At 44.1% G+C, this 24,897-nt stretch overlaps 1 protein-coding gene across 3 annotated transcripts in view; it reads left to right on the top strand.

Moving 5' to 3' along the window:
- Positions 1 to 595: 595 nt before the first annotated feature.
- ETV6 (ETS variant transcription factor 6) overlaps positions 596 to 24,897 on the top strand; it is a 126,830-nt gene continuing 102,528 nt past the window's right edge. The window contains exon 1 of one of the 3 annotated variants that reach the window (XM_056515783.1): positions 596 to 1,081. Coding sequence is in view for 2 of the 3 variants with exons in the window: in XM_056515774.1 (XP_056371749.1) it covers positions 1,049 to 1,081 (33 nt within the window). In the remaining variant the exon portion in view is untranslated. The remainder of the gene's footprint in view (positions 1,082 to 24,897) is intronic. The other 2 variants (XM_056515774.1, XM_056515778.1) reach the window with 2 other exon arrangements.

Raw genomic sequence — 24,897 nt, 5'->3', positions numbered from 1 at the left:
ACGGGCACCGGAACGGGCTCTGCACACGGGCACCGGGACGGGCTCTGCACACGGGCACCGGGACGGGCTCTGGACACGGGCACCGGGACGGGCTCTGCATACGGGCACCGGGACGGGCTCTGGACACGGGCACCGGGCCGAGCTCTGCATACGGGCACCGGGACGGGCCGAGCCGAGCCCGCGGTGGCCGAGCCGCGCTCCCCGCGCCGGGCTGCCCGAGCGGCGGCGGAACAAAGCTCGCCGCGCTGCCGGGGCCCGTCCCGGGACCGCCGCTCGGCGCTTAAAGGGCCCGCGCGGTGTCAAGCGGCACCGGCTTGGCTACGGCGACACGGCCCGGCCGCGCCCTTCCCGTCTGCCCCCAGCGCCGGCCGGCCCGCAGCGGCACCCGGGGCTCCGGCCAGAGGGAGCTGCACGCCCGCTCCGCCGCTGGCCAGAGGTGCTGGGCCGGCGGCGGCCGCTGCTGCCGGCGCGGGCCCTTTAAGGGGCGGGGCGGGTGCCGGGAACCCACGTCAGTTTCGGCCCCGAAACTCCGGATCAATGAGCGGCGGCGCGGCGCGGCGCGGGGCGTAGCGCCCGGCGCGGCCCGGCCCCGCCCCCGCTGCCGCCTTTCGGTTTCTCTCTTTTCCAGGAAGGAAAACACCGGCGGGGACCGGGGCCGCGCCCCCCACCCCCCACTTCCCTTCCCGCGCCCTCTCCCTCTTCCCGCGAGCGCGCATCGCCTCTCACGCGGAGCCGCGAGCACGCGCAGGGCACACGCGCGGGGAGGGGGGGGCGCGGGCGGCTGCGCGCGCCCGCGGGGAGCGGCGGCGGCAGCAGCAGCAGCAGCGAGGAGCGGCCCCGGCCCCGGCCCCGCGGCCGGACCCCTCCGCGCCACCCCGGCCGCGCCGCGCCCGCCCCCAGCCGCCACTTCCCCTTGAGGGGCCGGGCCGGGCCGGGTCGGGCCGCGCCGCCGCGCCGGGAGAGGAGCGGAAAGTGGGGAAAGCCCGAGAACTTCCCGTCTGCCTGCCCGCGCCTGCCCCGCCGGGCTCCGCCGAGTCCCTCCAGAGAGATGTCCGAGGCTCCTGCTCAGTGTTGCATCAAGGTAAAGCCCTGTCCCTCTGTCCGCCCGGCCCCTGTCAGCGCCCCGGGCCGGTGGGATCGCCGTGTTTTGCCCAGGGTGATTTTGGTGGAAATAGCTGCTTTTCCCTCTGTTGTTTTCCGCCCGGGCGGGCGAAGGGCGGCCGGGGGCTCGGTGCCCCCGTTCGCGGGGCTGCCCGCGCCGCTCCGGCCGGGGCGAGGACGCGGTGCCGCGGGCTGTCAGCGCCCTGCGCTGCCCGGGGACACGGCGGCGGGCCCGGCTCTGCTGGCGTGGCTCTCCACGGCACGGAGCTTTAAGGGAGCCCCGGAGCCCGGGCCGGCCTCCCGCGGGCTTGGCTGCCCGCCGTCCCCGCTAGCAACTTCGTAGAAAGTTTCCTGCCGTCGGGGAGATAGAGCCGCTGCTGCTTTCACCAACAGTGGATTGTGAGGCTTTTTTTTTTTTTTTTTTTTTTTTTTTTTTTTTGCCTTTAAATTTTATTTTTCTCCCCTATATTATCCATTTTACTACTGTTTATTTCAGTGGTTGCAATTCCTGGCATCACTTGCCGGTGCAGGTAGGAGAGCCAGGGCTGCCAACCCGGCCCCGCTCCCGACGGGGCTGGGGGATGTGTTTCCCCGTGCCTTGGCCTGCTGAAGAAGGGCTTACTCCGGGAAGTTTATCTTTTTAAGTGGAGGCGGCATGAAGCTGAGACAATGGAAACAAAATTGAGTTTCCTTTTTTGTCCAGACCCTTCCTATCTAGCAGCCCACTGCTTTCGTCTGTCCTTCCCTCACTCCCCGGTTTTGCATTTTATTTAGGAGTCGCTTTGTCTTGTTGCAAGCCGGGAATCTCCCTTCTGCTTGTGACTAACTGTGCCCGAGTAAGAGATCTTTAGTGGCTGTCTTTCCCTGCCTGGAAGAAAGAGGTGACTTCCAAACTCTCTCTAAGGGGAAGAGCCTGAAATAAACACTTATTCAGCGTGATGCTCTTTTGTTTGCCGGTCCCGTGTGTGTACGGGGGAGTCTTGCATTCTATATGGTGGGGACACAATTTGAAAACTTCTGGGTGTATTTTCTCTCGCTGAGTTAAATGCAATCAGGCCCGTGTCCCGTGAAGTCTCGTGGCTTAGAGTCTAGTTTAACTTTTCGTAACACAGACAGGCAAACTGGATAGCAGGGTATTGTATGTGTGTTACTGTATGGTGAAATGCTAATGCAGGCAAAATGTGTTCTATTAACTCATTGGTTCCCTAAAGATATATAAAAAGAGATATAGCTGCTGTCTTTTTCTGGTAAACCCTGTGGAAAGGTGGGATGTGTTCTCTGGACCAAAGAACACTAATGTCACGAAAAAGTGGTGTCATATGAGCTGTATTTCCTTGTTTTCAGCATGTGTCATTTTGAAAATAGGAGGCTTACTTCTGCTCTTACTGAAATCAACAACCATCCTGTTGATTTCAGGAACTGTAAAACTGCTCCTTACCCAGTGTCCCTAAGGTATGTTACGGAATCGTACTGTAAGTAAGCAGCTTCCTAGCTGGAGAGATAAAAACTTTTCCTTCAGTCTCAAAAAGAATAAATGCTACATTTTCATTACATTTCAACAGTTACTGGAAAACTGTTTTTTTTTTTAAGAAGTGACTGATTCTAGGCATCACAATATGAACTTAATCTTTAATGTACTGTTTGTTTACTTGTAGAAACTGCTGGCTATTTTATTAGTTTCAAATTTTAAAATTAAAACTTTTCAGACAGAAGCATTTGTTCATCAGTCTAACCGTTCTGGGTAGCTTTACTAACTATCATTGGTTTTTGGATACTTCTTTTAGCCAGGTGATAAAGGTGATTGCTTTCAGCAGCTGAATTTAAGAGGAGCTGTTTAAATGGTAGTTGATTATGTGAGTGCAACTGATAGTTTCTTCCAGTCTGGCTCATGGCATGGAATGTGATACTGAGGCAGAGCAAAAAGCTACGCAGAGTACCCCAACTTCACTGCCTTGTTCTGAAAAGTAGGCAAGTGTTGCTCTGTGCGGGTGTCACAAAATTTTACTAGGAGCCTGTGAGCAGTGGGAAGTAGTGGTGCTGGTGGGCATATTTTCTTCTTTTCTTGTTTTGTTGTTGTTCTTCCCTTTCCCCCTCCAATTTGGGACAAGGTTGCAGGCAGTAAGTATCACAGCACCTGGGGTGATGATTGTGGAAAGCTTCAGCAGAGAGGATGAAGGCTGGTGCTTTGTTTCTGCCCGAGCTGTTCAGTGCACAGTCTTCTTATCTCATCGTGTTAGAGAAGCGCTCTAATAAGTTTTGGGAGAACTTTGAGTAGGTGAAGTTTTGGTTTATATTTTATTACTGGTAATCAGTATAAGCTTGCAGCAATATCTTGGTTTGTGTTAAGTAGTTATCAGTGTGTGTGCCTGTGTATTGATATGTCCTTGCTTTGCAGCAAGTATGTGCTGGCTGATTCCTCAGAGATGAAAATATCTGCTGATAGCCAGACCTTGCCAGCACCTGAGTGTGTGCATGCCTGGCTGATGGCAAGCAGTCCCACTGTGCAATTGTGGCAGGGAGGTTAGGTGCGTGTGTAGGGTCTAAAGCTGCAGAGAACTCATCTTGGGGTTCAGAAAATAAATCCTCTGGGGTGAGAGATGAGCTTGAAGGTTGGGGCCTCAGTGTTTGCTACAGCTTAGGCCGTCAGCATACTCTCTGCATGGACTGGGAGGCTGTGAGGTTGTGGTGAACTCCAGTCTGAGAGGGCTTGAGGGCTTTGACTCCAAGGTCAGCTGGGAAGGGGCTCTGATGTGGTTGTCGTAGTGAGACTCTTTTTTCATAGATGGAATATCTGTGTTGGTAGTAAACCTGTTCCTCTGATCCTGAGCCACAGTAGTTAGATGATTATATTATTGTAAATGCTGCCACGATGTTGGCACTCATTACAGTATTGGCAAGTGATCCTTAAGGCCTCACCTCTCCTCCCACAGATGGGAGAGTTGAGGCACCAGGGGAGTGTAAACATCTTGGCAAAGACGTGTACAGGAGCAAAAGCTCCAAGAGAGACAGGACTAGCAGTTTAGACACGGATGATGATTTTTGTGATTGATTGAGGTCTATGTGGTGATAAGTTCTGTTTAAAGCCTTGCCTGGGGCTTTCTGATTGTCAGGATCTCCTTGTTCTTTTGCCTGAAATGAATATACCTTGAGAATATCACTGTGGTATCATACGGAGATTCAAAATACAGCAGGCAAGTGGAGTGCTCCTGAAGGGCACAATTTGTTTGTTTTATTTTTTATTAATATGACACTTTCAGTTGCTTAGTCTGACTTACCATACGACCATACAATTGTGCTGGCACAAGTGTGGAGTTGTGTGGGAAATTAAGCTGGGGATGTGGGGACTGATCAGCTTCTTCAGGTCTTGCAGACCAGGACCTCTCTGAGGCCAGGGTCCCTTGTGTGCACCTGGCTGATGCTTGAGCTGAGAGTGCTTTCTGTGGGTAGCACTGAAGGCACAGAACCTCACTGCAAGTCAGGTTTCACAACTGGTTTCAGTGCAGATTTTATATAGGTGCATGCTAGTGGATATAGGTGCCCTCTCTTGTATTGAGCTCAATGGGGTGGCTGCAGGAGTCCTTCAGCACAGGATCATGTAGCTGAGGACTTCACAGAATGCTCAATTTTGGATTGGAGGATGTACTTTGTAATAGTTTAAAAAAAGGCAGAGGAAAGAAAAAGCTGAAAGGCAAGGGATCAGTGTAGTGTTTGAGTTTTCAATCTAAACTGGCTTCTCCTGATTGACTTAATTTTTAGATGGTGGGTTATGTCTTCTGATAATTTGTGCCGTTTCTGCAAACGACCATCTCTCACTGAAGGCTTCCCATGCTGAGGGACTGTTCAGCATCACATGGCCAGAATCCTGTTGCCCCCAGCTAAGCCTGAGTATTTGTTAGTGCAGAGCATGTTCCTTAATGTTTACTTGCGTACTAGGAGGAGGATCCTTCTTCTCTTAGTGTCAGTGACAAAGCTATCATTAAGTTCAGTGGTGTAGAATTGAATGGTAGAAGACAAGTGTTTGGAAGTGCATACTATTTAACACCTGATTAATCACTTAACTCCTTGGCACCAAGTAAATTGAATCCCTCTGAAGCAAAATTTTACTAGCACTGCCCCAATTAAACACTGGTCATTAGCATTCACTGTGTCATTACAGGTGAAGTCAGTTTCCTGGGAGGCAACCCATTAAAACAGCATCTTGAATCTGAAATGCCCCAGTGAAAGAGTATACTTTAATGATAATTTATATGCATATTGCAGCATGCATCCCAAAGTGCCTTTTGGAGGCAGGTGACTAAACGGTGCTCTACTGGTAGAAATGATAAGAGGCAGATGAAGTCTTGTACAGTGACACAGAAGCAATCTTTTTGCCTTTTGGGTCCTTGAGTGCTTGTTTTCTGAATTTTTCTGACAAAAGCTCTCCTAATAACTTGCTTGCTGCAGGAAAGGGAGAGAGCTAAGGTAACTGGTGTTTTTGGCCAGTAATACAGTTTTGACCTATGGTCCAAAAATTGGTAATTTGTTGTTGTTGTGGTGTTGGTTTTTTTTTTTGTTTTTTTTTTTGTTTTTTCTCATATGTTCGTTTTGGAGTACTTTGTAGTTCATTGCCTTCAGCTGGGCATTCCTGGAGTACCAACAACTCAAAAGCCAGTGCTTCTGAAAATTATCACCTTGGCATTTGCTTTCCCTATCTGTGAAACAAGCATAAAATAATAATAAATGTACCTATGCGGGGTTAAGTACTTGTAAACTGTGTTTATTACAGAAATCGATGATCTGATTTATACCTGGCTTTTTAGTTTACACAGTGTTTTGGGGGTAGGGGTGTGGTGGTGGTGGTTGTTTGGCTGCTTTTTTGGTGTGGGCCACCTACCTCTGCTGAGCCGTCAGAGCAAGATCTTGCAGCTGCAGCGTGCCCTGATGTCTGGATCAGCCACACGTGGGCAGGGTGGTGTTTCTGTGCCTGCAGCCTACATGGAAGGTGGCTTTGGGAGAGGCTAGCACGTGTTGCTGCCACAATCCTGTTCCTGGCCCAGGGCAGGAGCACCTGGCAGGGATGGCTGCCAGAGCTCTGACCACCACCCTTCCCAGGGCTCCCTGAAGCTGGATGCAGAGCAGGCTGCATACAGAGTTGTTCCAGGTGTTACTCTTTCCCTGGCAAGGGAGGACTCCCTGGTGAGGACAGTGGATGATGATGAACTGCTAGCATTGCCACAACAATAAATATTTAAGTTGCAGTATGTCCCTGTGCCTCCCAAGGGAAGGAGGCTGCTTGGAACAGCCCATGGGTGGGATGTTCCTCTAGGCAATCCTAAAGCAACCAAACCAAATCCAGGTATGTGCTCAGGTTCAGCCTGAGCAAAGAGGAGCAGACAGGTCACCAAAGCTTCTGTGGTTTTAACAGTGGAGTTGTGCATATTGATTCCTGCTAGTGTGGGGTTTTTAGGTCTACAACCCATGTCAAATTTAGACCGTACTGGTTCTGATGTTGCTGAGTTGTCTTCAGGCAGTGTTTTATTTAAGCAAAGAGAACTACACTCTTCATCTACTTCTTTAGTAACATGTGGGATTCAAGCCTAGATTTTAGTGAGTGCTTTTGTTTTTTTGGGTTTTTTTTTTTTTTTTTTCCCCCAAAAATGCCACTGCTGGCAGGAAAATAAATGCAGAAAACTCCAGACAAACTAAACTTGTTTATGGAATATCCTGGACCACTGGTAGATAAAGAATTTTGAATAGGGTTAAGGTTTTCCCTGATAACTTGTATCATCTGCTGTAATGCTGCAGAGCTCTAAAGTTACCTGGGTGTAGCAATTAAGGAAAGCTATAAGTGATTCTTAATCTAAATGAATTTCCAAAGGTTATTCCTTGTTAATGCAGTGTCTTTGCTTCTGTGTTGTTCCTCTATAGTTTGCAAAGACTGTCTTGGTTAAGACAGTCTGGAGAGAAAAAGGGTATGAAGGAGATTCTCACTGCAGTGTATGTTAGTGTTCTGTGGAATGTATGCACATAGAAATACATAGTACTGTGAATAATTTTAAAGATGTGCGTATTGCCAAGAGTAGCATTGGGTGTAACTGCAAGAACTCTGTGTAATACAACTGCACAAAAGTACTTTGGATGTGACAGCTGGATTTCACATATTTAACCATTAGCAGCTGCCCAGTATCAAATCCAGAGTTTGGATGTTTAATTTTAAAGTAAAATGATATCTGATTATGAACAGGAGCAACGAATGATTTCTTGGGATTTTTCGTTTGTATGTTTTCTTTTGTTGCAGGTTTTGTTTTGGGCTTTTTCTAGCCAGGTCAAGTAGAGCCTGATCAAGAAATTGTAAGTTATTTGTTTTGGGAGTTCATTCTGGAGAAAACCAACTGGCAAGGGCTAAGGACTATCCTTAAAACTGATGAAATGAAGCAGAGAGTGAGATTCTTTATATGGTTCGAATTGCAACTGAATATAGCTGAAGTGATTTTTTTCATTTTGTCTTCAGTGGGATCCTCCAAAACGTGTATTAACAGAAACTAGTAATGTTTTCTACATGGTCTGAGATTCTGTGGAGATCTATGAGCTTGGAGCTCTACTCGGTAAATAGTTTAATGAAAGTTCCAGAGATAGCAGTACTAAAATTCAGAGATGGATTTATCCAGATAGTAGGGCTACAACGAGGCATTCTGTAGCTGCAAGCCACATTTCCCATTTATTTTCCTCGTTTTTTTGTTAAAAGGATTTCACATAAGGTAGTTTCCATCATTGTTGGAGTCCCATAAAGCTTTGCTGATGGAGGTCAAACGCAGTGATCCCAGCATTTCTAGCAATACTGGAGAGCCCTTTCTTGACTTTCTGTAAGGTCTTTTTTGTGATTTCCCGTCTCTGTGACATAACTAATCTTTTTTCCTTCTGAAGGATTAGGACTGGAGATGGTTGTTTTACCATGTCCCCTCTTGAATGGCTTGTTCTCATCTTCCTACCTGCCTTATGCTTTAAAACACAGGCAAAGCCAGGTGTTTTCTGACCTGGTCGAAGTTGAGCTTTGAGCTGGTAATGTGTGAGGAACTTCACATTCTGGGCTGAGGCTTTTGGTTCCACTTGTCACTGGAGGCTACTGGAAAAAACATTCCTCAGTAGATGGATCCTCCAACTTGCCACGTCTTTGAGAAGCTGCTTGGATGTTTCCAGTGGGCACCACTGTGAAAGACTGCCTGCAGAGCAAAGCAGGAAGTGCAGATGGGCCCTTGTCACCTGTGCCACTGCCCTTCTGTAGTGGCTCTGGTCCCAGCAGTGTCACTCCAGTTCCATGGGAGCAGCTCCCTGCAGTTCAGAGCACTACTGCTGTGTTGGGCAGCCTGGTGGGGACACTTGTAGGTGTTGGATGTCCAACTGGCATGGTTGCCTGTGCTATGCTGGATGCACACCTGAGTGGCAGATGCACCATCTCCCTGGAGGCAAGGGCTGGACTGCTTTCACAGAGGGATGAGGATGCACTCAGTGCTGCCAGGGGTTCCAGGAAGGGCACCAAGTTGCAGGAACAGGAGTGTTGATGGTTATAAATTCGCCTCTCAGTTGGCAGACTGAATGTTGTGTCACTGTCTTATGGCTTGAGCAAATGTGCTCTCTGGAACAGGACTCAGGGAAGACTGTAGGAGCAGCTTCTAGGAGAAGCTACGGATGTAAAATGTTTCATGACTTGTGGCTTGAGATGCATATACCCACTGCACAGCAAACACTGGGCTCAAACACACTGGAGATTGTGTCCTAGCAAACTACCTCACAGCAGCTGAGTCATCAGAGGCATCCGTGACTGACCGTGTGCTGGCTTCTATTACCTCCCAATGGGGACAAATTACAACCTCAAAGTAAGAAGAGAGTGAATTAATAGTGTATGCAGAGCCAATTAGCACAGCCAAGTGAACCATGTTGACAGGGAGTGGCTGCAGGCTTGGAGAAGTGGGCAGAAAGTGCAGGGGTAGGGAGTTTTTTTTCTTGGTAGTTTTGAGTGAGGCACTTTTAAAACTTCTCTGCTTAACAGAAACAGCAAGGTCTCTTTGAGATGTTTAGTACTGTTTGCTGACAGACAAAGAACTGTTCTGGCACCTGGGATCATATTTTAGGAAATGGTTTGGTTAGTGAAAGAAAGAGAAAGCTGAGCTCAGTTTTTGATTGGGGGTGAAATAAGCAAATAAAACCATAGTGGGAAAGCAACAGGGAGTAAAATAGAAATTATCTGTATATTGCAGTTTGAATCTGTGCTGTTCATCAGTTCTGATTACAGCATGCCTTTCTGACTGCTGAAAAACATACAGAAATGTGCAGTGGAGTTGCCTGGGGAAGCTTCTATAGGGAGACAGTCTGCAGTGCCTAGGACATTTGGCTTGGAAAGGAGACTGCTGAGGGAGATATAATAGAAAACTGTAAAATTGCACAGCAGTGTAGTAAGGAGAACAACTCCTGATACTTCAAAGCTAGAGCAGGCAATGACATTACTATCCAGAAAGATAAAAACAAGTACTTCTTCCATCTGTAGAGTTATGGAGCTCACTGCTTCGGGGTGGTGTGGAGGCTAAAATGCAAATAAATTTAGAGAAAGCCTGGGTTGATGAATATGAGGAAGATATTAAGACTATCAGCCTGTGTGTGGGGGAACCTCCCTATATTTACCCTGGGGAAAGGTAGTTTTTTCTGTGTACTAAGCTTTTTCAAAACAGAGACTTCTTTTGGGGATAAGATCACAGGCTTGCTCTGATGTATAGGCATTGAGATGCTTCTATATAAAATTTTGTACCCTGGAAGGACAGTCTTAAGTGCTCTTCTTTGGATTCTTTTCTAAGTTTCAGCCCCAGCAGTCTTGATTTCAAGAAGACTAGTTAATTGTTAGTGAGAAGAGAGCTAAGGAAGAGTTAGTGTCTGTGACTCAGAGACTTGTGAAGTCAAAGTTTGCTTCTGTGTTTACCCAGATTCAAATGACAGAAGGGAAAACTTTCAGGGAATACACAGGATTGGAATTACAGGTCAGGATTTGGAAAAGTTTTCTAATTTTGGGGAAGAGACAATTGGTTGCTTCTGGGAGCCAAATGTGGGTTACCCATGCTTTTCCAAAGGTCTCCCAATTCCCATTATCACCCATGTGAAATGTGTTCCTAAAGCATTAACTCCTTTTCACGTGTGTGACAAATGGAGTCCCAGCTGAAGCTTGTAGCAATGGGCATCAGAGTTGCTGCTTTCACTGCCTGGCCAAATGTTGCAAACATTCACTCAACTGTGTCACTTGCTAAGGAATGCTGTCATTTGTAGAGACCTTCCATCATGCTTTGACTGTGATTTTTTTTTTTTTTTTTAAGTGGCAGACAGAAGAATGGCCATACAAAATCAATTCTGGTATTATTTTGCATGTGTAGTTTTCAGGTATTTTCCTAAAGAGAGAGTGATTAACAGTGTTGGATGGCCATTAAAATGTATTGATGTGCAGCTACAAATGGCTTTTAGCCTATATTTAGTTTTCCTCTCTGCTAATCTATACAATGTCCACAAAAATCTATTTAAGTAATTGGATAGTCTTATAAAGATTTAGTTAAGTTTTTATTTTGGCAAATAACAAATTGCTTTATTTGTTGGATGATGGATTTTTTTGGTAATAATTGTACATGTTGTTATGGTCAGCTTTGCAGTGAAATGTAATTGCAAGTGCAATGTCCAGCATCAAAGCCTGAGCATTAAAAGTAGTTCTTAAGAAGAAAGAAAGGTTTAAAATTGTACATTAAATGGAAGTATCTGGTACATTTTGAAGTAATATTATGTAATAAATAAGAAGCTTTTTTCGTAAGGTCATGAATTTTCATTTTCTTAATTGTACTGATTGTTTTCTGTCATGTTGATTTATTATTAGTAGATTTTGTATCCTCACCTGAATTTTTGTTGACTGGAGGAAGGAAACAAGCTTTCTGTTTCTGCAGCCCTGAAGCGTTTACCAACTTTGGGTGACCTAGTTATTGTAATGAACTAATTGATGGAACTGAAAGAAGAAAATCTTTTCTCCATATCTATTACCAGAAGCTGGCTCTTTGACAGGCTCAGGTTCTAGAGGTAGAATAGTGGGTCCCGCTCATTTGAATGTGCCTTGGCACTAAGTGTTCTGCTTGGGATTTATCTTTAAAATTATTTTCTGCTATTGTAGTTATACCTGGTTGCCAATATACTCTAGCTTCATGTTTCTTAGTTTGTATTAAATGAGGAAAAAAAATCCCAATTTTTTTAAAATTTCAGTTTTTTCAATTTTTTAAAAATTTAAAACCCGTTAAAACTTCAATTTTTAAAAGAAGTGGCCTAGAAAAATTGTACATGTCAAGACATAATGCCTTGAATGCAGTGCTAGTCAGAATCTCTCTCCTGTCCATCTTACTCTCTATACTGTATTTTCATTTAATGCTTTAGTGGTGAGATCTATCTTCAGTCACAGAGTGCTGCAGCAATAGAAGATTATCTGATGTTAGACAGATTCCTCCACTTTGGTGTCCAGGTTTGGCTTTGCAAAGCCAAAGCAAGAAGGGGAGCCATCATAGCTGCAGAACATGCTGTTGGTTCCAAATGAACCCAAACCCCTTAGGGCAGTAGTGTTCTTGGAAAGGCTCAAAAAAACCAGGTTTTAGCTCTTGTCCTGCAGTGTGCTTTCTAAGATACTCAAAAGTCTCTGCCAGCTCCATGTTTTAGTGTGTGTGTTGTCACTACCAGCTCCGTGTGAGGGAGGGAACTAGGATTTCCCTGCTTCACAGACGGGGAGCAGTGTGGCTTCATGGAGTCTCTTGGTGCCCATGGGCTGCAGCACAATAACCCTGTGCCTCACCAAAGTGGTGTCCTCAGGCCCTTTGCCCAGCCTGCCTGGGTCCCCCCTCTGCTGGCTTGGCAGGTGATCCCATCTCTTGTGTTGGCTCTTCCTGCTTGGGGTGGGAACCTCACAGCCCTACTGCATGTCCCTGGGAGGTGAAGGCTGATGTCACCATCACTTCAACAAGTGGAGTTATAAGGTGAACCTAAATCCTGATGGAAGAGAGGTCTGCTTTCCTTCTGCACTGGGGTTTCATAATTCCCTGTTTCCCATCACTGAGCACTGTGTCATACAAAGAATGCTTGTTCAGCTCTGTAGGCTTCAACCTCCTTTTTGTTGAAGCAAAGGAAAAAGCCTTTCCCCAAATAGCAACTGAAATTCTGTCATTTTCTTAGCCTCAATTAAAAGATGAGCATAGGTAGGCCCAGGTTGTTGGCAGATGGTTGGCACAGCAGTGAGAAAGGTGTGAAAGCCTTGGATTGCAGACATGGAGTTAGCCCCTTCCATGATTTGCCTACTGAGGACGCTGAATGCTGGCCTGGAGTGAGGTTTAGAGCATATTTAAATTTAAGCATTACAGTGAGCCTATGCATATTTAAATTTTCTTCTAAAGAGGAAAAAACCAGCAAACCCCAAAATAAATTAATGAATTTAATTAGCAGAGTTGGCTAGAATGATAGCTTTTGGGGATGGAGAAAGTACTATTTTTGGGTTTCTTTCTATATATCACCTGAGAAACAGAGCCACTTTTCACTGACTGGTACTCAAAATACTTTTTATCAAATCACATACTCAAAAAACCCCCCCAGTAGTTTAGTTGGTATCTATGCTTCTGAAAATAAATACATATACTTGAAAAATAGACATTTTTTTATTCAGAATTTGTTTCTGTGGATTTTCTGAGGAAACTTACCATAGTCTTCAAAGCTGCAACACACTGCTCACCTGCGTGTTTTTGTAGCCACATATTGGTGGTGATAAGAGCCCAGGTGGGCAGTCCTGCACTTCAGGGTTGGAGCTTCTCTCTTGATTTCTAGCAAAGTTCCCAGGCTATGCTGCTCTCAGCCCACCCAGCCTCACAGCCAAACACAGAGAAATTTAAAGATATTCTTTGGCACTGCTGTGAGGTGAAACGTGGGGAGGCTCTCCATGCATGTGTAGGTAGGATATCTGTATTCCTGTACACCTATTCTAAGCTGTGGGGTTGGAGGTAGTTGTAGGAAGGAAAACAAGAACCAAAGAAGTAGGGTGGGCTTGAAAGTGAAGAAATTAGGAAGTGAGGATGAAGAGTTTGCTGTGGTGAGCAGCAAGGCCCATTGCAGACTCCTCTGCAAATCGTAAACATTTGCTTTAGTCGTGAGAGGCAAGGCAGGGAGAAGGTGAATGGGAAGGAGTTCTTTCTCATTGTATGGGAGGATCAGATGGAAGCACCTGGCAGTGTTGAAGAGTGGGAAGTCTGTTTTCATACAACATGCAGCGAGGTTCCCAAACTTGCTGCCAGCTGGTGGAATATAGGGCCAAGCAGGCAATTGTTTTCAGAAGACAGTTCATACTACATGGATCTATCCAGGACCACTCACTGCAGTGGGAGCAGCTGTGGTCCTTGGCTCAGAAAGCCCCTAACCTGTGGATTTCTGTGGGTGTGTGCAAGGGATAGGTTTATTCCTTGTGCTCTTACCCTGAGCATTTCCTGTTGGGTGTTGCTGGAAATGTGGTATTAGCTTAGACAGACTTTTGAGCTGACCAGGACTACGGTGTTTTTCCATTTTAATTTAGGGCTTTCATATTTGGTGCTTGACTCTGTACAGATGCCTTGACAAGTGGAAAAATAACAGGAAAACCTCTCATGTGAATCAGACCTTCTGCTCTGTTTCTTGTTCTTGTTGTGATATTTCCTTAGCAGAGGTAACCTGACCATCTGAAATTCATGAGAGGAATGTTCTTCAGACGATGAAATGAATTTTGTTTGGGAAAATTCCTGGGGATTTTCCTATCCTTGACTCTCCTCTTGGGCTGTGATGCTATTTATTGGCATGAAGTGCTTTGCCCTATTTTATTTCTCGAGGTTTTTCCCAAGATTTGGATGACAGAGGGTGGAAGAAATTAGATTCTTAGATAATTCAAATCCTGTGTGCGTGTCAGGCACACCTCTTCTGATGTCTGATAAGTGAACACAGTTCCTTGCGAGGAACTTTCTTTAGATGGCACAAACATGTAAGCACATGACTGTGACTGATGAACAGGTGTTATACAATACAGGGACAATTCCAGTACTTTAGTTAATTTATTCCATTGGCGTGCCTGAAACCTGCATAGAGTGACTATCTTGATTTGATAGATCAATCTTTTTGCCTTTCAATCCTTGACTCTCCTTTCCAAGTTCCTAATAGCTGGGAAAATTGAGAAGAAAGTGTTTTTTAGCGAGTGCCTGGACTTCATTTTTCTACCCATAGCTGTTAAGAAATGAGCAAGGCAGCAGACAGAACCTTCTGGTGGGACTGTGTACACCAAATGTTTTCCTTCAGTGCAAGTTGATCTGTTTCTCCAACGATGGTTGTCCTGTGCTAGTGCAGTTAGAACTAGATAAGGGAGCTGGCTAAAAAGGGAAAAGCTCAACCTGCAGATGCTTGTGTGTCCTTTACAAAGACCCCCATCTGGAATGTCCTACAGCAGGCAGACAGCCCCTGCAACAGCCTATTCTCACACGGTACATTGTTGCCTGGTTTCAGGTAGGACTGAGATGTGATGCCTGTGAAGCTCAGCTTGCTCACCTCTAATTCTCCTGAGGTCTTGTCCCTCTGCAGCAGCCTGGGGGGTACTTCTGGGGACCTTCCTTTGCTGCTCCCACGTGCTGGCTGCAGAGCCTCAATGTCTAAAGACATTACACTTGCTACCAACACATTAAAACAGAAGCAGAAAGTCCCAAAGGATGCTGACAGCTGAAGCTGTTTTCCCAGTGTTAAACACAAGGAAGTTAATTTTATCGTTCCATACAAAAGTGAATGGAAGTATGTCCGTGTACCACATGTAAAGTTGGGACATTCACTTTCTTAACCCACTGTGCAAGCACAACAGTAACATCCTGTGACCAAAGGCTGTATTATTTGCCAGGTTTCATAGCTAAGTCTTTCATTTCTAACTCACTGATGTCCTAGCAGTTTGCACCCAACTAATTAGCTCCTGAATTTCCCACTCAGGCTTTGGGTGTTGGTGTGGTTCATGGGGCTGGAATGCCATCGGTGGACAGATGAGCAGTTTATGGTGCACTTTTTAGTGCAGCACTCACTTTAGGCTGGTGAAGCAGGGCTAAATTTTACCATACTTGCCTTTTCTAGTGCTCAGCCCGCCCCTTTCTCACCGTTCCAAGTTGACAGCCCTGCACAGTCACACTGAGTTTTACTTCAGATTTGTACCTCAAGTTTTACCTCACCCTTCATACCTTTGAAGCCACAGACCTTAAAAGTGGTGCTGGGGTGAGGATACTGGGAAAACATCACCCTAGAAGACTGTGAAGTGTTTGTTCAAGTCACTTGAAATGGGAGCTAAATGATAAGCCTTGTTTTAGAAAGCAGAAGTATTCTATCTGATCTTGTCCTTCCAGTGGAGGAAAAAAGAAAAAGGTGAGGATTTGATAATTTATGTGGCAATAGTCGTAAACTTGGAGTGATTTAGACTGCTAATGGAAAGTACTTTAACTTTTATTTTTTTAACTGTGTGTCAGATGAAAGGATAACCTTAGCCTGATTTCCCATTGTTGCTGGGTTCCACAGCATCTGCCTAAAATGAAAAGGCAGTGTGCAAACAGACCAGGCTCATGATGCCAGGTACATTGCTTGCTTTCCCTCCATTTCTCAGCCTCAGGTCTCATTAGTGTTGTTAATTATTCTGGCTGGAGGCTTGTTAAGAAACCCTGAAACACAGTGATTTTTCTAGGCACAAGTAATTTGTGCTGGGAAGTTCAACTAGTCACTGGTCTTCTCTTGTTTTGCCTGTTACTCATAGGAGATGAGGATCTTTGACCATGATGTAAAGAAGAGTCCTGCCCCAAAGTATGGTGAGGCATGTGAAAATTGTGACTTTAGCAGGGGTTCTGGGCCTTTGTTCTAGGTTCTCTGCCAATTCCTGAAGTATACAGTATGGCTGTACAAAACTGTCATACCATCCTTCCCTGCCCCAACAGTGTCTCTGAAGGAGTATTTGCTCATATCCAGCTTTAAGTTGGTTACTTCTCTACAAGTTTTTAACCATTCTTTAAAGGCATTATAAAAGTGCACCACCCTTATTTCACTGAGGAAAAAGTTTGATGAAGCTCTTAAGGTAAGGTGGTAGCACCCTGAAAGACCTTGTTCCACCCTTCCCCTTTCTTCCCTCGTGGGTTGGCACAGATGTTGGGGTGAATATGTGACAGGGCAGCAGGTCTGGGTGGAAATGGATGGTTTGTGCTAGTGCAAAGCGCAGCCTGGTGAGAACAAGCAGCTGTGGGAACATGAGGAGGGCAGGGTGTGTTTTTTGGTGGTGGTGCCAACAGATCTGTGATTAAAACATTGATGAAACTCCGAAAAACCTTTTGGCCAGATCTGCATGACATCAGAACCAAAGCTTTTAAGGATTCACACCTACTTTCTTTACAAGAACTGTCCCTTCAGGCTAGATAGATTAATTACAGAAAAAGTGGATTTCAGGAAAACTTGAAACCTGAACTTCAGGTTCTTTTGCTGAGACACCATCTCTGCTTTTTTAGAAAAAATTCATGGGGCAATTGAAGCGGCCTGGTTTGCTGTCATGGAGCATAGAGCTGTTGCCTGGAGGTCTGAATGAGCCTTGTGCTATCAGTGTGAGGCCCTGCCATTGTCACCTACAGCCTCCCAATCATATTGTGCCAAGCTCTGTGTTTGAGCACACCATGGCTGAGCTGTTTAGGTTTGATTGTTTTAATAAAATGAGGCACTCGCATGTAATGAGTTTTCTCAGACTGAGAACACTGAAAGCCAAACCTCCAAAGCCAAACTTTCATTACAGATTTGTCTGTGCTGTACCACTAGTGCTAACAGACAGTCTGGACTTGTTTAACCATGCAGCAAAGCATGAAACCTCTCTGGGTTGGGGAAGGAAGCTTGTCCCATGTGCCTAATCTAGAAGGCATTTCAGTTTCAATTACCTCTTAGAATTATGTCCTCAAAACATGCAAACGTGGCAATAATATATTCAGTCCTTGAGCCTTGCTTACCACAGCTTTCCTGGGAACTTGGTATATATGCCCAGTTTGGTGTGCAAGGTATCTGTGACATCCTTTCTGTAGAAAACTAGGCCAGCTCACAGATCATGCTTTACATTTCTTGTATCTTCTGTACTGGCCTTGCAACATGTTTGTAAAATATTCCAGCCTGGTGCATCTACTTATTATCCTGGATAGGGAGGTTAGGTTCGGGTTCTACTCATTATCCTGGACAGGGAGGGTAGGTTCTGGTAAATGTTACTCTGTGGAGGTTACAGGAAGTTTTAGTTTAGCCCCTGCTCTGTCACTATATTGTCTGTGACCTTGAAGTCGTTTAATGTGATTGCCGCTTCATAAAGTGTTAACACCTAGCAAAATGAAGTCAGATGAGTGGTGGAAACTGCTTGTGCTTCTATTATACAGATAATTAATAAGATCTTGCCTTAATCCCTTGCTGGATGATTAATACTGCAGAGTTACTGGTAGTAGGACTCTTAAGTTTAATAGCACTGGGGTATGATTTTGAATAGTTCACCCCTTTCTTTTTTCCCCCTAATAAAACTTTCATTGTGAACTGCTATCTGAAAAATTCTGTAGATACTGCTGTGCTGTTGTGTTGGTTGATGCACAAAAGAAGGCCTGAATCATGGCTAGGATAATGAACTTAAAATTTAATGAAAATCACTACTGAAGTCTGCTCAGTGTGGGACTAAGTTACCAATTTGGTATTACTCCAAGGTTTTTGATTTGTGTAGATTTTGATGAAATAGTTTCTTCCTGCTGATAGCAGTTTATATGATGTTGTGGTGAAGACTTGAGGAATTCTCCTCCCTCCAAAGTTACTTGAAAAGCTAAAGAAAACTCTGCAGCTGAAGGAGAAATGTCATTCTTCATGACACAGAGATTGTAAGACAATTGTGTTTTATTGACCTGATCTCTGGACTTCACTGAATTCAACAGGATTTGGCTGAAGCCTATAGCGATAACTGAGGAAGGGATGACTGATAAAGAGAAACTCCTTATTAGTCAGTGGCACTGGTAAAGAAAGCTAGGACAAGAGACAGATGTTGTCACACAGCATCAGTAGTTTTTATTCATTTTCTGAAAGCTCAAACATGAGCAAAAAATAATGCCTTTAGTTTCAAGAAAACAAATCCTTAGAAGTTGTATACGTTCCTAGGGATTTATTTAATTTAACAAAGTTCATTTGTCTATTTAATTACTATTGCTTTTATTTTGAGGTATTCTTATACAGAACAGAGTGATTCAGCATCTCAGAACTCCAATAATTCATTTGTTTTTTCCTGACTAAGCTTGAAGAAGCTGACTGAAAGAACACCTTTCCCTCCAACTATAGACAGACAATATGTCATCTAGTAATGATAATTTCTGAATAGCAGCTGATTGGAGCAGCAGAAATAGGAATTGGTGGTACTTTTTTTTTTTTTTTCCCCCCAGCCTCTGCACTGCCTGCAAAGTTGGAAAACTTAAATAATCTCAGGTAGTGAGGGAAGGTTTGTATCCCTTTCTCCCTTCCTCCCAGTAAAATACTTTCAGAATGTCTCTGACATAAGAAATTGGTGCAGGATCTACCTCATTAGTTTGGTTGACTACTGTAGAAGACATCTGTCTTCTATTCATCTGGCTGTTATTTCATTATCATCTCCTTGTGGGTACTGTGGTTGGAAGAAATCTCCAATTGTTAAATCCGTTTCGGGTTTGTTTAAAGTGGTTGTCTCTCTTAGCTTTGTATCTTGTCCCATCTCAGAGGTGTAATTTCCTCTTTATTCTACTACTCCTTGCTGAACACCTCACACAGTACAAGGAGGTACTGAGATGCCAAGGCAGGAGTGCAAAGTAGTGCTGTAGACTTGTTCAGCATGGACTCAGTGGATATCAGACAATGAAGAGGTCAGATGCTGAATGTTTTTGTTGAGTTTCATTTCATAAAGGAAAGAACCCATAGCTTGACCCATCCCTGTGAATAGATGGACATTAGTTCTTTGGACATTGTAATTAGTGGATAGAACTCCTAAATATATAAAAGTTAGATTTTAATTTTTGTGGGGGGAAGGAGGTGGAAGTGATGAAAACAAATTATGTAATATTAGAAATCCTTGATTTAGAAATGTCTTCCACAGTTGCCCTACTGCATGTGTGTGCATTGCCCTTCTTGCTTCTCTAAGTCTTGTCAGTGTTCCTGTGTCACTGCTAGTGTGGGCTCTCAGCACTGTTAAGGGACAGCAGCTCTGACCTGACAGGCAGCTCCCAGGCATTATTCCTTTCCTTTTCATTTCCTAAGCTGAAACAATCCGTGCTTACTACCTCGTCTGAGATCAGGCAGTTTTCCAAGCTGCAGCAGCTGTTCATATATTCCTCTTAGGTTATTTGAGCTGATGCATAGAGGATTTTGGACCTGCCCCTGCTGGGCTTACTTAAGTAATTTAACTTCTGAGAGTTGTTTTTGCTGTATCTGTCCTTGAATTAGATCAGCTCAAGCAATGTTATTGTGCAATTTTTGCTCAGGACCAGTACAGAAGACAGGAAAGGTGTGTATGTGTGTGGGAGGTTGTTTTTGGTCCTGTAAATAATAATAATAACAATCTCCAACTCTTCGCTGGTCACTTCTTTCCTCTCCCATTACTCCCAAAGAGTGTTCCTGCGGGTTTTACTGGTGATACAAGGTTTGCTTTGGAAGTTAGATGCTAGTTTGAGCTTCACTTAGAAGCTTTACAAGCAGGTTGTTGAAGTGCTGAGAGCGAGCGAGCATTCCCTTTGAGCATCTTGCCTGCCTGCAGGGTATCCCTATGAAGAGCTGCGGGTTCTTAAATGCATTGAGAAAGGGCAAGGGGATCAGTTCCTGGAAGAGTTTTCTTTCCCTGGGGTACCCTGGAGGAATTTTGCTTGTACTTGTATCCACTTAGCGGTGAGAACAAATGCACCTTGCTCTGCATTTCTTGGAACTGGGTCTTGCTCACCACTTACATCTCTAGTGGTGGTGTTGTGTGTTTTTGTGTATTCCTGGCTCCTGTGGTTGTGGATTTTTTTCCCTCCTGTGGTTTGAACCAGAGTTGCTGAGGACTGTGTGTGTGTAGGAATAGCAGATTAGAAAATGAGAGGTTGGTAGGCTCAAAGAGCTTCCTGAAAGTGTGGGAGTGCAGGCCAGAGAAAGGAAGAGAAATCTTTTTGAAGCTATATCAGTGCTTTACACGGACAAGAATAGCAGGCAGAGCGTATTGACAGAGTGGTCTTAGGATAAGTGTTGCTGCATAGCAAAGTGTTGCTGCTGTAAAAATCACTTCTGTCCACTAGTGAAACAAATTCTTCCAGTTTGAGTGAAGTTTTAGTGGTGTGGTTGGGTCGCAGCACACATTCTGCTCACACAGCTGTGCTAGTGTTAGTCAGACTTGGTGAATGTTGATGTCTGCACATATCTGTAGTGTATGTGCAAACCTTTTAAAAATTACAGAGGATGTGTAAGGAACAGCTCAGATCCTTTCTTGTGGCATGCTCTGCCCCTGGGAGGATGGCTGGGGGTTCTGTTGCAGATCTGGAACATGTGTGGTTCATGACTGGTGCTTGTGTCCTTCCTCCAGCTTGTAGAATGTCCTTCCTGAAAACAATTCAACTCTTTACCTGAAAGATTGTAGTGAGTGGTAACCAGGCCTTGAGTCCTTGGAGGACCAAGGAAATATTTTGTTTCATGTTTTAGCTGCTGTTTCCAAGGGTTTACAAAGCAAGTCAGTGTAATTTCCTGTTTTCTAATAGGGAAACTGAGGCAGAGAGGAGCAGGGGTGAGAAGGGAGCAGCTTATGTTGCACCTTACAATCCTAAAATGGGAATAACAACCTGTTTTGCTTTAGCCTGGTGTTTTGGGCACCTGTTCAACAAGACATTTAAGCTTAATGATACGCATGGCAATAGCTCCCTTACCGTTTCCTCTTTTCAGAGCATCATAAACAGTACTTCTCTCTGAACCCAGACTGCAGGGCTGTGCCCTCTCATGCCAACACTTTGGAATCACCCAAGCTGTCAGCCAGGACACAGCTGGTGTCAACATCTGGCCTGTAGAACCTGTCTTATCATTAGGGATGCCAAAGGTGGAGCGAGGAGTCTTAGTTGGGTTGCAGGAGATGGAAGCAAGCTTGTTTGACAGGTGGCTCTTAGATGCAGTTGACTTGAAAAGAAACTCCTGAACCTCCAGATGAGCTCAGAACAATCACACAGAGAAAGCACAGGGTCACAAAGCAAACAGTTTCATACAACAATATAATGACCCCTGTTAGTCATGCATTGAGCTTCTAAGCAGTGTAGTACCTCTGTTTAAAAACAACAACAACCTAAACCAGCACCAAACCCCAAACCAAACCTGCAATGACTGTTCCAATGCATCTACTTGTCTTCAAAGAGGCTTTCAGTCTTTGCAATTATCCTGGCATAAAACGTTTCATGGTTGTGCTAACAGGCAGGCTTGTACCAGCTCTGGAAGCTGCTTTAATGAACCCCAAGGTCTGACAGCCAACCTTGCTCTTTTAAGAGCAGCAATTTGTTGATCACAAGAAAATTACCTTTTTCAGGATCTCAACTCAGGAGCTGTTTGCAAGGTTGTGGGATTACAGTGCCTAGAAAGCATTACAACTCCATTTGCTGCTGTGTTTTCTTCATATATCACCATTCATGAGACACCATTCATTTTTCTCCTCCAAAGACCAACCTCAGTTCACTATATCCCTCTGGGAATGTTGATCATTCCGAAGCCTTTGCCACTGATTTTGGAAGGATATGATTCAGAACTTTCATCTGGGTTGGATTTTCTCAGTGATATTGTTTATAAGAGAACAAATTTCAGCATCATATCCCAGGATTTGATATACTTTTGTTTCTTTCCATCTATAGATCCAGAATTTTTGTGAGTGTTGCAATCTTAGCATCAGGTCTTAATCCATTCTGATTAGAACCAGTGGGAGTTTCCATTACTAATTGCCACTGACGTAAATTCCAGCTCATAAATTACGGATCAAAATGTATTATGTTATTGTTAAATGCTACATTAAATGCAATATATATATATATATAATTTTATGTGCAATAAATGTTGTCACTTGCTACATGTACTTTTAAATAATGTTACTTTCTAAAATTAGAGACTACTATAGGCTGTCTGAAGTATATTTTTTTCTGTCCAGTACTGGAGACATCTGGATTTTTTTATGGGTGACTCCTTTAGCTCTCTGCATGCTTCCCTGCCTGTGCCTCAGTAATCCCTGCATTTAAGAAAAAAAATAAAATTTAAAAAATACTCTTCTGTTGTCTTGTATAGCGTTCAGCAATCCTCAGACATCTTGTTTCACAGATCTTAGGCACAATCCAGTAGCAACAATAGACTGATATTGTCTTACACGTTTGGAACATGCAGATAACTTTGTTTTCACAGAGAAGCAAATTCTGTAAAGGATTGAAGGGGATGAATTGATGTCTAAAGATGGGTAAAAGGCGCAACTGTACAGAATGAGAACAAAAATTGGTCACTGCCTTAAAGGTGCTACCAAATTAGTAAGGCATTGGGTTAACATCTAACCCCTTTGCCAGAAGGGTTAAGATTTACTTAAATAACATCTGCATAATGATTTTTTAATGGCTAAATGATTTAATAAAAGGTTGAATTAAATTTATTATGCGGTTAGTAGAAAGCTAGAGCCACGGCACAAGGCATATTTTCTCATTTTTCTCTTTTGTTTTGGGAAATGCACAGGGCAGGCAGAACTGGTGGTTCAGAAAGGGATTGCTCATTTCTGCAACATCTCAGGAGGTGGAGAAATAGAGCCCAGCTAAAGAAAGGAAGACACCTCTCCCCCTTAGAAACCTACAATTTGTGATGCAAATCAAAGGGAGGCACATGTAACAGTTTTGAAACTTACTCTCAGCTCACCCAGGTGATTGCCATACATGACATTTGCATCAAAAATTTTGTTAAACTTTCATAACCAGATTATCAGAATTGTGCAAAACTTCTGTGATCTAAGGTTCTGTGATTTAGGCTGGAGTCCTGTAAATGTCTACTGAGATTTTCTGGACCTGTGTGTAATTTTGGCCAAATATAGGTTGAGCATCTTAATGACTTGAGAGTAAAATAATTGAGAACTTCAGCATTTACAGTGATGATTATGGCTAAAAGACTAGAACTAGCTCTTCATCTGAACATTCCCAAATTTGGAAGTCTGAAATTCACATCTGGTTAGAATTTTTAGATGGAAAGATTTTATCCTAAAAAAAGAATAGTAGATCACTGGTGCTGAAACTTAAACAATTACAAAATAAATCCCTCAGGAAAAACAACACATGGTATTGAGGGTTTTTTTGTTTTTGTTTTTGTTTTTTTTTTAGAGGAATTGATTGCAGTGCTTCTCACCTTGATGTTCCCAAGTCACACTGTTAATTCTTATTTGCTCAAGGTAAAAAAGCAAGGTGCAGTTCATGGTTAAACAAGCTTTGGGACTTTTGGACTGCCTGTCAGTGGGAAAGCCAAGGGTTAATGGTTTGTTCTGTCAGCTCGTGGTGCCGAGACGTGGTGTTCATACACCAGGAGCAGTTGTACAAATGCGCTCGGCCCCACTGGGTTTGGGGGATGACTCTTGTCTGAACGCCCGCAGGCTTGCGGCTCAGTTTTTTAAGATTTGGGTTTTGTTTTTTTTTTTTTTTAGAATTCTTTTTAAAAATACACAGGAATTAAGCAATTTCCTTTACATGGTACCTCATCCAAAGCCCACTGAAGTCACTGGGAAGACTCCCACTGTTTTTCGCTGGCATTCAGATCTAGCTCGTGTTCCTTAGGCCTAGGCTACTGCAAGTGTCTGTGGGAGTGTGTAACCATCTCAGTTCTTCTAGAAGGGCTGTCCTGCTGTACTTCAGTTACCATGGAATAGATTGCCCACATTGCTGGCAGCATAATTATTCTGGATCAAAAATACTTCAGTTCCAGAATTGTCTCCATGTGGGGAGCTACTCTGGAATAAAAATCAGGGAATGGCTTCATCTGCAGTAACTGTGCTCCTTGCTTGCTTTCTGTAGGCAAGGTGTTTGAAACAGAGGTGAAAGGCAGTAAAGTGAATCCCTTTTAACATCAGCATGCCTGTCTTCTGCGAGTCTTCCCTGAAGTGTAGTTACTCTGATTTATATAATGGAACTAAAATTTCCATCCTTCCCAGACTGAGGTGTGCAGAAGTCTTTACTGTGGGCTCTGACCACACTCCTGAGCCCACATTCAGGTCTGTGTAGGTGCAGTTCTGTGCCTGTGATTTCAGTGGGACATTCTGTATGTGCAGGTCTGATGACAGGATTGTGGCACCACAAGAGTAAGGGAGGACAAGTGCTGCCCTTTGTTTGGGGATCAAACCTATCCACTCTCACATTTTAATGGGAGCCCTATATATGGAGATGCCAGAGTAGTCTGGAGGAAAAGCCATATGTCATTGCCTTTTCCCTCTACTACAGATAAATCTAAACACTCAGTAAATTAACTCTTTTTGTAGTGTGTGTATAGATCCTGAGTGGACTTGGAACAGACTTTAAGGCTGAGATTTTACAGCTTCAATTTTTTTTTCTGGATCTAACAAGACCTGCAGGTCTAAGCATTTTAAGCTCATTTTCCAAACTGTCATACTACTCTTGTCTTTTTATCTGTTCCTAACTTTTTTATTAATGTAAGTACTGGTGAATTCACTACAATATTAATTCCAGACATTTCACAAGACTGTTTTTAGATATT

Source organism: Oenanthe melanoleuca, chromosome 1A, assembly GCF_029582105.1.
Source record: "Oenanthe melanoleuca isolate GR-GAL-2019-014 chromosome 1A, OMel1.0, whole genome shotgun sequence".
NCBI lineage: Eukaryota > Metazoa > Chordata > Aves > Passeriformes > Muscicapidae > Oenanthe > Oenanthe melanoleuca.
Note: the sequence above shows the minus strand (reverse complement) of the source record. Positions and strands in the feature narration are given on the sequence as shown.